At 41.6% G+C, this 14055-nt stretch overlaps 1 protein-coding gene across 2 annotated transcripts in view; it reads left to right on the forward strand.

The window, feature by feature from the left end:
- LOC148009144 (uncharacterized) overlaps positions 1-14055 on the forward strand; it is a 142768-nt gene that overhangs the window by 45527 nt on the left and 83186 nt on the right. For both annotated transcript variants that reach the window (XM_087673764.1, XM_087673763.1), the window contains exon 2: positions 5795-5914. In XM_087673764.1, coding sequence (XP_087529890.1) covers positions 5795-5914 — 120 coding nt within the window. The remainder of the gene's footprint in view (positions 1-5794; positions 5915-14055) is intronic.

Raw genomic sequence — 14055 nt, forward strand, 5'->3', positions numbered from 1 at the left:
TTTTGACAATGTTGGCAATACCTATTCTTCTTAGGTACATTTCTGCCACCCAGGTCTGAGTTGAGATTGGAATTTTCCTTCTAATTTCCCTTTTTGTTTTTAAATTTGATTTGAAGTTTGATTTTGTTCACTCTTCCCTTGCTACCCCTTGTGAGAATGAGTAACAAGAGCCCCCTCTGAGGGATTATTGATATGAAATTGATTGAGCAGCCGTAAATAATGCAATAGCTGACACTTAAATTCATAGAATGTGGGTAAAATGGGTAGAGAAACCATTTGCTGCACAAAATTGAAGTATTTACATAGCAACTTGTTAAGGAACAGTGTGATGTAATCGTCAAGAGGACTTATGAGTCCTTGTAGTAGAGAATTTGGCAAGGAGATGCCAATACTCAGCCTACTTGACTTTCAAGTCATCACGGTCAGATATTTTGAAGTTCTGAAGCTCATGGTGAAGATTTATTGGATGGGTCCTATCTCGAGCTGCATAGCGGTTAGCTAAGTTTGCCCATCGCTCTGACGCTAAGTCAAAATGCTGAAGTTGAGAATGAAACTCAGGCAATAAGTCTTGCATTAGCTTGATAATAATAGAGGCATTCCTAGCCTTATATGAGTGGACGACCTTGTATGGAGAAAGTGTGGGATTGGGTTGGGGTTCCAACCATAGTTGCACTCGTACGTAGTACGAATTGGTTCGTACTATATAGTTCATACCGTACCGTACTGTACCGTACGAATTCGCACAAAAAAACAAGCAAAATTTTTTTTTTGGTGGCGTGGTTGTTGTTGTTGGTGGTGGTTTGGGTTGTTGATTGTTGTTGTTGTGGTGGTGGTGGTGATTTTGTAGCCTTGATCGATTAACCAAGAAAGGGGGTGGAAGCTTGATTAGACTCCTCATACATGTTTTGTTATGATTTATCCTAGAGTCAAAGGCCATACATAAGGTATTCAAGCAGTTCCAAACGTTTCTAATTGATGTCCCATCATTTTTCACAATATGTTAGTGTCATCAATAAATAAATTCAGCACCATTTGAGAATCATCAAGTAGCTTAATCCTATTGATTTTACCTTTGTTCACAGCTCATTTTGCAACACGCAACCCAAAGCATTAGTACACATTGCTAATAAAACTAGGCTAGAGGATAGCTTGGCCCAATGTACCTTCTAAGAGTACACGAATTAGTGAATGTACCATCGGTAGTTGCGTTAGCCTTAGCAATGCCAAACAAAACCATAACAAAATTCATAAATCCTTTACCAAAACCTTTTGTGGTTTGTTTGGTAATTGTTGGTCTCACAGGTCATTTTGGCCTCTTGTAGACGTTAATAAAGCATCTCATGTCATTTCATCTCTCTCTCTCTCTCTCTCTCTCTCTCTCTCTCTCTCTCAAGCATACATGCCTCTTATTTGTATGATCATTCATGTATGATGTATCCACTCCTATGTATGTACTTGTAAGTTGTAGCGCATGTTGCGCACGCGGCATATGCCATAGAGGTTTTGGCATGTTATCCTCAAGTATTCATCTTATATACTCCAATAGCATTGCTATTTAGACTCTTAATATCTGTTCTATCATCTATAGTTCAAAATAATGAAGTTAAATTTTTTTTCGTACTAATATCGTACCGTACCTTATAAAATCTTAAGGTACCATTTAGTACCGTATTTTATCATACCGTACCATACCGTACTTTTCGTACCTGACAACTATGGTTCCAACCCCTGCACAAGATCCCATAGGTTTTGTGAGTCAAGGACATGTCTCATCAAGTTCAACCAAGATGTAAAGTTTAACTTGTTAAAACGAGTTTTGCCATTGAATGCATGCTTGGTGGAAGATAAGGTAGAACCATGAGGTATCGGGAATGTGGGGTAAGATGGATGTGGATGATAAGATGGTGGTGATGGAGGTGTCTGATAAGACGGAGGGGAGAAAGAAGTGGGTAGGCAGAAATAGGTTGTGAGTGTCCAATGAGTGATGATTGATGCGGATGCATTGGAACATCTTCCTTCTTCCTTGGACTTTCTCCCTTCTCTTCCTTCTTCTCCTCTTCTCTCGAGTCTTCCTTCTTCTTCAAGTTCCAAGTTCTCCATTCTTTTCCTCTAGGCTCTTCTCTTCTTCCTTCTTCCTTCTTTGCTTTTCCCTTCTCTCTTGACTCTTGGGCCTTCTCCCTTCTCTCAAGACTCGAGTTCTCACTTCTCTCGAGCCATTTTTATTTCAATTTTCAGCCTGAAATGGCTTCATCTTCTTGTCCCGCTCGTTGGGCTGGTAGTCAAGGAAAAAGGTCCGATGATTGGTCATGGTGGGAAGAAGTAAATGCTGACCGCCCATTGAGCGGTGGAGGATCTTGACCATGGACTTGCAAGCTTTGCCCATACAAGCGAACTAGTGGCGCAAACAAGGTAATCCATTGAGCCGAGCATTTGTATTTCAAATTTTTATCGATTTTAAATTTTCAAAGTTAAATATTAGAATATAAATATGGAATACCGATTGCCACTTGTTCCATTTTATGCATAATCAGGTCCGAGCTCATCTCTTACATGAGCTAAATTCAGAGGTATAGTTTTGTCCGAGTGTGACCTTGGAGAAGCAAAGGGAACTTTGTGCTCGTGTAGCAGGTCAACAAGCTTATCTTGCATCTAGACCACGACATGTTGATGTTAACCCTGCAAATTTTGTGACACCATTCCCATTAGATGTGTCTAGAGCAGGGTGTATGAGGAAGTGCTACCTCCACACCTATTGCAAGCATTGCATCGGCCATGGCATCAACAATGCCACATGTTGCGCGTAGACTGAACACACTTGATACTAGTTGGGATCTCAAGAAGAAGGGAGAGGTGGATACATCAGTGGAATATTTTTTTTAATCATGACCACATTCAATTTCGTGCAGCTAGGTGAGAGTATTTTTAATTGATGTGCAAGAAGATTGGTGAGTATGGCCCCTCGTATGTAGCTCCATCATCAGAGACCTTACGCACCACTTTGCTCGATAAGGAAAAGCGCCTTGTTGAGCAAGCAACAGTGACTAGAAAGAGCTTGTGGGCTAAAAATGGAGTTTCCTTGATTGTTGATGGTTGGAGTGATACACACAAGCGATCCATTCAGGGTATGGTTGCTTATTCTCGTGGGAAAATGTATTTCATATTTTCACATGATGCATTGGGGACAGGAAAGTCAGCAGATGTACTTGTAGCAGAGTGGGTTATAAGTATTGAGCTTATTAGCCCAGAGCATGTTGTGGGATTTGTTGCAGATAGAGGGCCCGCAAATAGGGCAGTAGGTGCTATTATCCTGGGATATTATCCGCATATCAAAGCTTCATATTATATGGCTCATTGCTTGAACAACCTACTAAAGAATATTGGTGACTTGTCATGGATTGCACCTGTCATAGAGTAGGAGCTCAAATTGTTAGCTTTGTTTTGAATCACCAGTTTCTTTGCCATTACTTCTCTTTGCGGTTGAAGAAGATACTTTTAAAATACTCAGATACCAGATTTGCCTTTAACTTGTAGATGCTAGGCAGATTAAGAGAATGCAGTGGTGCCTTGAGGCAGTTATTTCTTAGTGATGAGTTTACCTCATCAACATTGGCAGATACTCCTATAGGTATCTTATGCTCGGAGAAAGCAAATAACTCCACTTTTTGGGATGATGGAAAGCGGATAGATGCTATGGTATCACCTATTGTGCATTTATTGAGAGTTATGGATGCTATGCAACCTTGCATTGGCAAGGTATATGAGGCTATGGATAGGCTGAATGAAGAGTTGTAGGAGTTGGCTCCAAATGATGAGGTGTATGAGGAGATACGCCATTTAGTTGTGACGAGGTGGAACTCCTATAGCTCACCCATGCATGCAGTTGCATTTGTTGTGGATCCTGAGTTTCAGGGCAAGGGTCAGGGGAATGACACTGAGGTTATGGATGCATGGACACTTATATTGTCTCGTCTAGTGCCTGATCATAGCACTAGACGAAAGATCAGAGATCAGCTTTCATGTTATAGACCTTTTGGGGTTCTTTTGGTTGTGGGGATGCACAGGAGAATCATTGTAAGATTGGGGCAGCTTTGTGGTGGGAGGACTATGGTTCAGATGGTTCTGAGTTGCAACAACTAGCCATTTGTATTTTGAGTCAGTCAGTTAGCTCCTCTTGTTTGGAGCAATTGTGGAATACATACGCTTACATTGCTTCAAAGAAGAGGAACCATCTTGTGTGGAGAGGGCAAACAATCTAGTATTCCTTAGTGCTAATTTGAGGATGTTATGCAATAGTATGACGACAAAGCCGATCCATTCACAGAGTGGGAGATGCAGCAAGAAGAGGAGACACATGCTGATGTTGAGGGAGATGCAGCAATTTATGGTACACATGATGATGAGGCTGGCACTTTAGGAGTAGCTAGAGTAGCCTCAGATCATGATGATGATCTTTGATTTAGTTTACTTATCATGAGTCTCATGATACATGACACATGTAGATTGTATTGTATATGATATTATGATCATTGATGACAGTGTGACACTTGGGCTGTTGTGCCATGCCGATATTGTATTTGTACTTGCAGTCTTGCAGTTGCCCTTTGGGCTATTTTGGCATGCCACATTTTGCTTCAGTTTAGAGATTAGACTTTATATTTGTAGTCTTTTTTGGGGCAATGAGCATGTTCTTTTAAAGATTAGACTTCATATTTGTAATCTTTTAAGTTTTTTGGCAATGGGACCATAGGCATGTTCTTTCAGCTTAGACTTTAAAGTTTAGCTCATTGTTCATTATTTTATCATTTATGGCATATGTATTATGCATTTTATAATTGAATAGCTTACCTCTTGAGCCTTGTAAGTTGCAATTCAATTTCTAATGAGTAGTTTTAGAATGATGCATGATATCTTAAAGTTAAAACTTAAAATGATTTGTCCTCGTGGATTATATACCTTGGTTTTAACACTCCAAAGTCCACATGGATTATGAGTGAAATATTATTATTTTTCATGAATTTTAATTTTTTAAATGCCGTTCCTGTTGCCACATCCCCATTCCCTAGGTTTGGCATCCCTGTCACCTTCCCTGTTCCCCGTTCCCCGTTCCCCGTTTCATGTTTCTATGGGCCTAACATTGGACTATATGGTTAGCTGGCTGTAAGAGTCAGTAAATTCTCCACACTCATCCCCGAACCAGACTTTCCATGGACCTCATGAAGGTGGGCACATTATAAAACATGGGATTTGAAGAAGCTTGCAGTGTCCTGAGTGAAATGCACATAGATGAACAAGCAGCAGAAGGCTTTGCAGTAAAGACAGTGGCGACCATTTAGTTAGGCACTTTCCACTCCTTTGAAAGTAATAAATAAGGGAGGGGAAGCTGTAGAAAGGTTCGAAGAAAGGGAAGAAATGCAATGAGGCTTTTCTTTGCACAGGAGGGCCATCCTTTTTTCTATTAAGATGAGGGAAATGTCTGGTAAGGAAGGGCATCTGTGCAAGAACACAAACCCCTTCCCCCCAAATAAAATCCAATTAAAAAGTTGCAGGCAGACGAAGTTCAAGCAAAAACTTCCGGCAGAGGCAATGTCAACCATCTGCTTTATAAGACAATACACGATCAACTACTTCAGATTATTCTAAGCCTTACTTAGAATTATTTTGTGCAGCATCTTTGCATCTATTGGCTTGCCAAATTATTGGTTGCATTTTTCCAGTATTGCTGTCATATGTCCAAATCATTGCAAACCAATTGCTCATAACTTCACTATATCCTGACAACAGACATTTCTGACAGGTACGAGTGGTAGCAGTGAGCAAAACAAAACCTACATCAATGATAAAGGAATTATATGATGCAGGCCACAGGCATTTTGGGGAGAACTATGTACAAGAACTGCTAGACAAGGCTCCAGAGGTGATACATGTTTCCTTTTGAAAATGATTCTAGAGTTTTGTGCTTTCAGGATGTCAAAAGCACTTGAGCGAAATCTTCCAACTTTATTGTGTTTTATGTTAAGACTGTTGTTTGGCTTGCTGAATGTTTGAAATAGGATGTTGCACATGACTAGCTCAACCTTTCCTTTCCAATTTCTATCGCATTTTTGGAGTGGAGGACTACGGCTTGTGTGTAGTTGCATAGATAGCACAACCATTGAATTCCTGCTAACAAACTCTTGCACAATGGGTGTATACAAGATACTTAGCTGATTTGTAGTGTTACGCCAGGTACTAAGGCTGGTATAGCTTAGAGTATCAGTTGCAATGTGCACAGGTAGCAATACCAAGCATGAAAGTTAACAATGTTGTGGTGTAGTTCAGGTGCTAATGCTTGTATCTACTCTTTTTGGGAAGGCACTCTTTAGTAAAATCCTTTGCCTTTAGTGATGATCTCCACCTTATGGCAGCAGAGGGCTGTAATTTCGGCCTGCTGTGCTAATGTGTGATAGAGTAACTATGTGAGATCAATAACAATATGAGAAGCCACAATGGATGATTTAGCTTGTATACTCAGATTTATCTTAAGGGGTGTAGATGCAATAGTAAAAAAGGTTATTTTGTGAATTGGTGATGGGCTGATAGTTTCTAATAACCTATACGAGTCCCAAAATCAGCAAGCTGCCTCTACACGTGATTAGCTTCTAAGATAGGTGTTTGGCAACTGATGCATAAGTTTACACTTTCTAATTCTATGATGACTGCTTTGGCTTCGTTATCTAAGTCTCTATTGCACGTGTTTCTCCACTTGAATATGGAAAGATGAATAGGGAATGTATGCACAAAGAGAAGGGGTCTAGTTGATACAAATCTCAGAGTAGTGATCTTGTAGTGACCCATATTCTCCTCTTGCTTGTTGAAGATATGAATCTGGGAGTAGTAATCTATATTCTCTTCTTGCTTGTTGAAGTGGTCTAGCTGATGCCAACCTTGAGGACTGGAGTAGTGATCTTATAGTAAACCATATTCTCCTCTTGGACAATGCAGTTAGCCTGAAAGGAGGTTTATGAAACTTACATAGAAAGTAGGTTCTCTAGCACATCTGATCTGTTTTTGCCAGGTGGATCTGAAGATTATCTTTCAAATAGATATGAAAAATGTTATATGCTTTGGGCTTTATTGTCGACGAATTACTGATCTGGTATGCTGAATTGTCTCTTTTACATCATAACTGCATACTACAAACTAGCTTCCTCATTATTGATGAAGAGGTGCACTTATGATTAAAAAGAGGAAATACAGTGCAGAATAAAGAACCAATAACCTGATGCAAAAGTAGCCTCCTCAAGTTTTGACAAAGAGGGTTTCTCAGATGGATGTTAGCCATACTGGATAAAATTGAGGCTCACAACCAGGAGATCGATACAAAAAAAAAACTTGTATAAGATGTGACTGCCGCTCTCAGATCCTGGGTCTGGCTGAACACCCAAAACATGCAAATGTTGAAGCATCGAAGGCAAAGGAAGAACCTATTGAGAAACCACTTCTTCAGTTCACACACTTCATTTAGGGTTTCACACTGATAGCCCCAAAAAAGGCTGGTGTCCACATTTTGGCCATTTCAAGGAGTTAAAGGAGAAGCTTGAGGCCAAGGGAGGAGAAGAAGAGAGACTGCAAGCAAAGCTTGCGGCAGTCCAGAACGTTGTGCCTAAATACTTGTTGGCACAACTCTCTCATGCGAGACATCACCCTCCCCTCATCATTCATGATTGTAGCACTTGTCTTGTCATCTACCAGGTATCTATACCCTACTACTGGGATGTCTAAGGTGTGGCCTCTTCCACCTACGACCATGCTCTTGGGCATAACCAGGAGACCCGTATACTACTCTTCAGTCATTCTTCACCCCTTTTCCTCCGTCATCAAACACCCTTCTCTTCTCTCACCAACCCCTTCCACTGCCCTCACACCCCTTCAGGAGGACATTGCAGTTCGTGGCTTGTGGCTGCCTTCACCCTTTCTCTTCTACTTCAAGCATCCTATTCCAGCATCAGGCCTTGCGTTTGGAGCATCTTCCACTTGGCGTCACCATCATCTGCTTGGTGTTAGCACCCTTCTCCTTCAAGCTCCACCTTCACTTGTATTTCTCAGTCTGGAGGTCTTTGCCTTGCTTGGCGTCATCATCTCCAGCTTGGCGTCAGCATCCTAGCCTTTGGCGGTAGTCTACACTACCTAGCATTAGTGATTTCATCATTTGCCTATCATAGGGTCTGTTGGGACCTGCGTTTTTGCAACTTGGCTTCTCCTCCATCACCTGGTGTCACTTGTCTGTCATAGAGGGTGTTGGGACTTGCGTTTTTGCAGCACGGCTCATCCTTCATCATTTGGGATCATCATTATCCATTTGGCGTCAATATCTGGGCTGCTCTCCCTACGTTTGATAGCTCTGACACACTGGGATTTGCATTTTGCTACCCAAGTCACTCACCAATATCACAGGTTTGCGGTTCGCTCCCTTGATCGTTGGTGATCATGTTTCACATCTGTGACGGTATCAACGGGCTCCTTGGATAGTTGTCTTTCACCTTCAAGTGATTACTTCGATAGCCCATTACTTGGAGGATTGCGTTTTACTCCCTTCGCTGTGTAGATTCCAACAGGTGTTGCCACTTGATTTAGATAGGATAGTGCAATTATCTTTTGAGCTTCGGCTTTGCTGTATTAGCTTTTCTTCTCATAGCATGACTGAGTACATCATTACCGTGTTCTTCTTCTCGATCTCTTGCAGAGGGGGATTCAGAGGGAACTGCACTCTCTTTGCCTTTTGAGGGGGCTTCTACTTCTTCGCCTTCAGAAGGGCCCGTGTATCTCCACCCTCTGGGGGGGACACCTACGGATTCTGAAATTCATCACCCACCCTTTACTGTTTTTGGATGGCCGTCTTCAAGGAGCCATTTCTCCTATTGATACCCAAGATCTTCAAGGCTCGTCTAGATCGGGGCCTTGGAGGTTCAGCCACGACTTAGTAATGAGACCTTTGAATTCCTTCCAGCATGGAGTTACGGAGCTAGTGGTTTCTGTGAAGAAAATACCCTAACACAGAAACATAAATAACACTATACGACAAAGCAGAGACTGATAGAAAAACACAGTTAGGGTTAGGGTAACTCAGAGACAATGAACATCAAGCCCAAAACCGAGTTTAAAAAAGAAGGCATACAATGTTTATCCCAAGGCATCCCACCCCAAAGTAGCCAGGGCATTGGACAAAGGGTACGCATCAGTTGCCGAGTGGCCTACCAAGACTACAGAGGCAATGGTTATCTTACCGAGGGAGTCAAAGTAGTCACCCTAGAGAGGATAGGGCATCGGACAAAGGATGCTCGTCGTGGTTGCCTAGTGGCCTACTAAGCCCTACAAAGACGGATGGAACCGCGTTGAAGGTTTTTTTTTTCCTTTTCTGGTGGAAAGCGAATTTTAGGAGTGGCGGTTGATTAAGTAATAGTGACCTAGAAGGCGGGTGTAGAGATCATAGTACAGGGGAGTTTCGGAAATGGGGGAAACGGAAACGGGAAAAATTAAAGTTTCGGAGTTTCGGCTAAATTTTGGAAACGGGAAAATAGCGTTTTGGATTGTACACTAAAAAAAATACAGTATTATATTGGTATACAAATATATCTATGCCTACAATAACATGTGCCCAAATTTCATACAAAACTTTGGTCTTTATGTCATATGATTGAAATCATGATTCATTATATATTTCATGACTCACGACTTACGAGTTAAGATTGAGGAGTCAAGACTGACTCAATGGTTGAAACTTAAGACAGCTTAACACAATTAATACTCAATTTTCAAAACTTAAGACAACAAAATGAATTAGAATTTATGACTTATGGATAATCTATGATCTAAAGAGTAGTGAATATTGACATCAAGAACAGTGGAGCAAGAATCAATATGCATAATAAGTGGGATTAAGATACAATGATACATGTAACTATGTCATGTGAATAATCTGTCAAAACTCCAAAGTCCAGTGAGGCTATAAGTATCAACATCAATGAACAACTGGTAACTCTAGTTTGGACTCTGCACTGCTAAACTGACTCCTGTATATCACGAGTCATGACTCATGACTCATTCAGACTCTAAGGATCTATGCACCATCTCCTCGTCTGACTCCGAGGACCGTGATCGAGAAGTTGATGAAGTAGCCTCAGCCTCATCCTCAGACTCTGGCTCAGACTCTGCCTATGATGCATGACCACGTGTGGCTTTCACTCTAACCCTCCTCTGTGCACGAGTCTCATGCATCGGTGACGATAGCTTCTCATAGAGCATGGAGTAGATATTCCACTCCTATTGTGGTATTTGTGGAATGTCACGCACCTTCTCTATATCAATCTTGTAGACAAGATATATCATATGAGATGAGATTGAATATATTCAATGTTCATATATATCACAATTTACAATTCAACTTCCAAGCAAATTAGCAATGTCAAGTGTCAATGACTCAAGGTTAAAAAGTTAATTATACATAATACTAATCATTACCAATTTACTTGTGAAGGCTGATGGGACAGAGCGGTTCTCTCAAGAAGTTGAAGATTGCAATGGTAAAACACTAAACGCTCCAACTGGGTAGTTGTGAGCTTGTTTCTCTTTTTGGTGTGGAAGAGGGCCCATGTGCTCTAGTTGCTCTCAGTAGGCCTTGAACTATAATCTTGCGAGGGGACCCGAATGACAATGCGTTTTTATTTAAATTTAAGAGATTGAGGTTAAGTAATTGGCAATTGCTAATATGCAAGCTGTAAAATCATTATTTGAGTGGGCAATAGATTATAGAACTTGTTACCTAGGTTGCATAATGCATTAGATAATCAAGATTCAAAATATAAAAGTCACCAGTCACATACCAAAGTAGGAGAACAATTGCCGTATTTCTTCCACCAAGAGATAGACTGAAGCTATTTCTCTCGAAGCCTAGCTGTGGGTCGGCCAAAATGAAGAGAATGATTGTAGAATGCCAGCAAACCATCCTCTACTCTTGTCATTATATCTATATCACCCCCTATGAGGTGCCTCATGTACTCCATGAAGCCCTCCTCTAACTCCTCGCTAGTGTACTGCTCCTCGCTACGCCAAAGGGGGTGTAAGATATGTGCGATAGCATGGATTGGTTTATGGAACCAATCCCATAGTGCATTCCTCAGTGCACGAATCTCATCGACCCTATAGATAAAACAAGTTAAAAATTTAGAAGTTAGAATGATGATCAACCGTCAAGGAGTCGTTAATACCAAATAATTACATGTGTAAAAGTTAAACAAAAACTTACTTGTCTTGGGGCGAAGCAAGGCCTTGCCAATTTTATCTATATACTCATATAGAAGTCCCAAAGTACTCTCCATATCAGTGATGCGCAATACAGTGTAAATAGGAGTGAGACTTTTCACAAATGCCTTTGTCTCAATCCACCAACTCTCATTTAAAATATTGCACCTAAAAGCAAGAGCCTTTGGAGACTCTCTCTTACTCTATGGAGCCATTCCTGGTATGCAATGCTTCGTATCAACCTCTCCAATACAATAAACATATAAGAAAATCTAGTGGCGAAGGGCTTTAATAGCTCAAGTGTGCTATTGGCTCGAAACATGCTTGTGATGGATGGCCTCTTCTTCATAAATCTTACCGTGCTTGTTGCTATCTTGAAAATGTCATCCACCCAAGATATTTGCCCAACATATTCAATAAGTAAGTCAAGGCAATGGGATGCACATGGAGTCCATACTATGCTAAGAAATTCCTCCTCAAGCATACGTTCCATAGACACACAATTGTTTCCATTATCTGTCACCACCTCCACCACATTTTGGACTCCTACGTTCATGATGACTTGTAGCATGTGCTCCCAAATGAAAGCTTCTGTGATGGTAAGGCCTAAGGCAAAGGCATCGATAGCCTTAATGAACATGGTGCCTTTACATGAAGACACCAAAACATTGTAAACATTCCTTCGGCGCATATCTGACCATCCATCGCATAATATTGTGCTTCCATATTTCACCCATGTCTCCTTCAAGGGCTCCAATTGAGCCTCTATGGATGTTTTCTCCTTTCAAAGCTTCCGTGTGCGTAATGCATCTGCGGATGGACCTTTCCACTCACACCCTATGCGGCTTACTCTCCTGATTCTCTTCTTCCATTGGTGTAATGGCCACATTGAAAGGGATAGCACACAGAATAAATAAGAGTGTGAGTTCCCTAGTTGCCTCTACAATTGCTTGCCTCTGAAGTCCTGCATGGACACTTGCACCATGTAAGGAGCCCTTTTGCCCACCACCAGTAGAAGATGGCAATGGGCTCTTTTTGCTCTTGGATCCGATACGGATATGGATGCACTTCTTTTTGATGGGCCTTTGGCACCTTCTATTTGGCTAGCGCCGCTAGGCTCACTAGTCTCTCTTTGCCCCACTTGTACTTCATTAGCTTGATGTGGTGTTGGATGAGAGAATTCATCCTGTTCTAGCTCAATATCCATACGCTTTCGACACCAAAGATGGAGACTTACTGTTACTTCTATTGACACATTTGCGCAAGGCCCGATGTCTTTGTTGGGAATGCATGCCAAGTGGTCTTTTACACGCATTACGCTCCCCGATTTCTCCAATCCACAATAGTTGCACCGCCACTTCTTTGATCTGCCGGAGCCCTCATATCCCTTGATTGGAGTGATGTGCCTCCAATATGGGTCCGCACCATGATTTGATGATTAGCCTTTAGGACCTAGGCAATGGATTAAAGAAGAAGAAGAAGAAGAAGGAAAAAAAAAAAAAGAAGAAGAAGAAGGAGAAGGAGAAGGAGAAGGAGAAGGAGAAGGAGAAGGAGAAGAGGAAGAGGAAGAGAAAGAGGAAGAGGAAGAGGAAGAGGAAGAAGAGGGAGGAGCTGGAGCGGGAGATGGAGGAGGAGGCGAGAGCTGAAGTGTGCCCTGCGAGTCGGGAATCCGGATATGATTGAAATTGGGATCCGGTGCGCTGGATAACCAGCACTGAAACGGGCCGCGAGATTGCGAAACGGCAGTCTATCGTTTCTGTTTTGGTCTGAAACGGCGGTCCGTTTGAGAGCTACCGTAATGGCGTTTCAGGAAACTATGGTAGGGATAGTACACCCAACACATCACAAAACAATACAAGCTTACTGAACCACCCGAGGATGTTGATGACGAGGGAAAGATGATGAAGTATCATATAAAGAAGAATGGTGGTGTAATGTGCTAGTGGAAACATCTGAGGTTTGTCCAGTGGTGCTCTGCACAATGGGATGCATAATATGCTATATGCTGAATAATGCTCATGCAACAGGTGTCACTTAGCAAACAAGTGCCAAAATCTGTAGAATACCAAGAAGGGTAGGAATCCCCTCTCAACTTGGATGTCAATGCCAAAGAAGGAAGAGGAGCCTGAGGATGTTGGTCTTCATGTGGTAGTGAGAACCATGTGGATGAAAATGATGAAGCATCGCTACTAGAAGAGAGGATAGAAGTCATTGCCATGATAGCATCAAGAGAGATACTACATGATCCGTTGCGGGAGGGGAAGCTTCCATGCTAATAGAAGAGCAAAACTCCAAGTTGATGGAACCATGAAAGGAATGGCGCTCATCTCTTGTCTCCAGCTCAGAAAGGACTGGTGCAAGCTTGTATGTTAGCCCTACACTGGAATACAAACCCTGCAAAAAAGATAAAAACTTGCAAGCATAGATGTAAGTAGTGAGATGCTCCAAAAATCAAAATTGAAAGTAAAATAAAAGAAAGCAAAGCTAAGTGCAATGCAATGAGCATGTAATTATATAGCGAGAGTCTAAAAAGAAAAAGACTAAGTGTATGGCCACCATTGCATAGGTTGAGGTGGGGAAGTGGTCCTAGAAGATGCAGCGGATGTTCTAGGAATGGATGCGTAAAGTGCAGTTGGTGAGTTACTAGCAGATCAATTAGCCAATTCTTAAGGAGTAGTGAAGGAGATAGGTTGTTGAGGCTGTCTGTGTGCTATATACCTAGTAACCGCTATGGCAGATGGAGTAGATTTGCAAGCACAGATGGAGTAGATCTCAACA

Source organism: Lygodium microphyllum, unplaced genomic scaffold, assembly GCF_053477565.2.
Source record: "Lygodium microphyllum isolate KBCC unplaced genomic scaffold, Lygodium_microphyllum_v1.1.10 scaffold_37, whole genome shotgun sequence".
NCBI classification, from domain to species: Eukaryota; Viridiplantae; Streptophyta; class Polypodiopsida; order Schizaeales; family Lygodiaceae; genus Lygodium; species Lygodium microphyllum.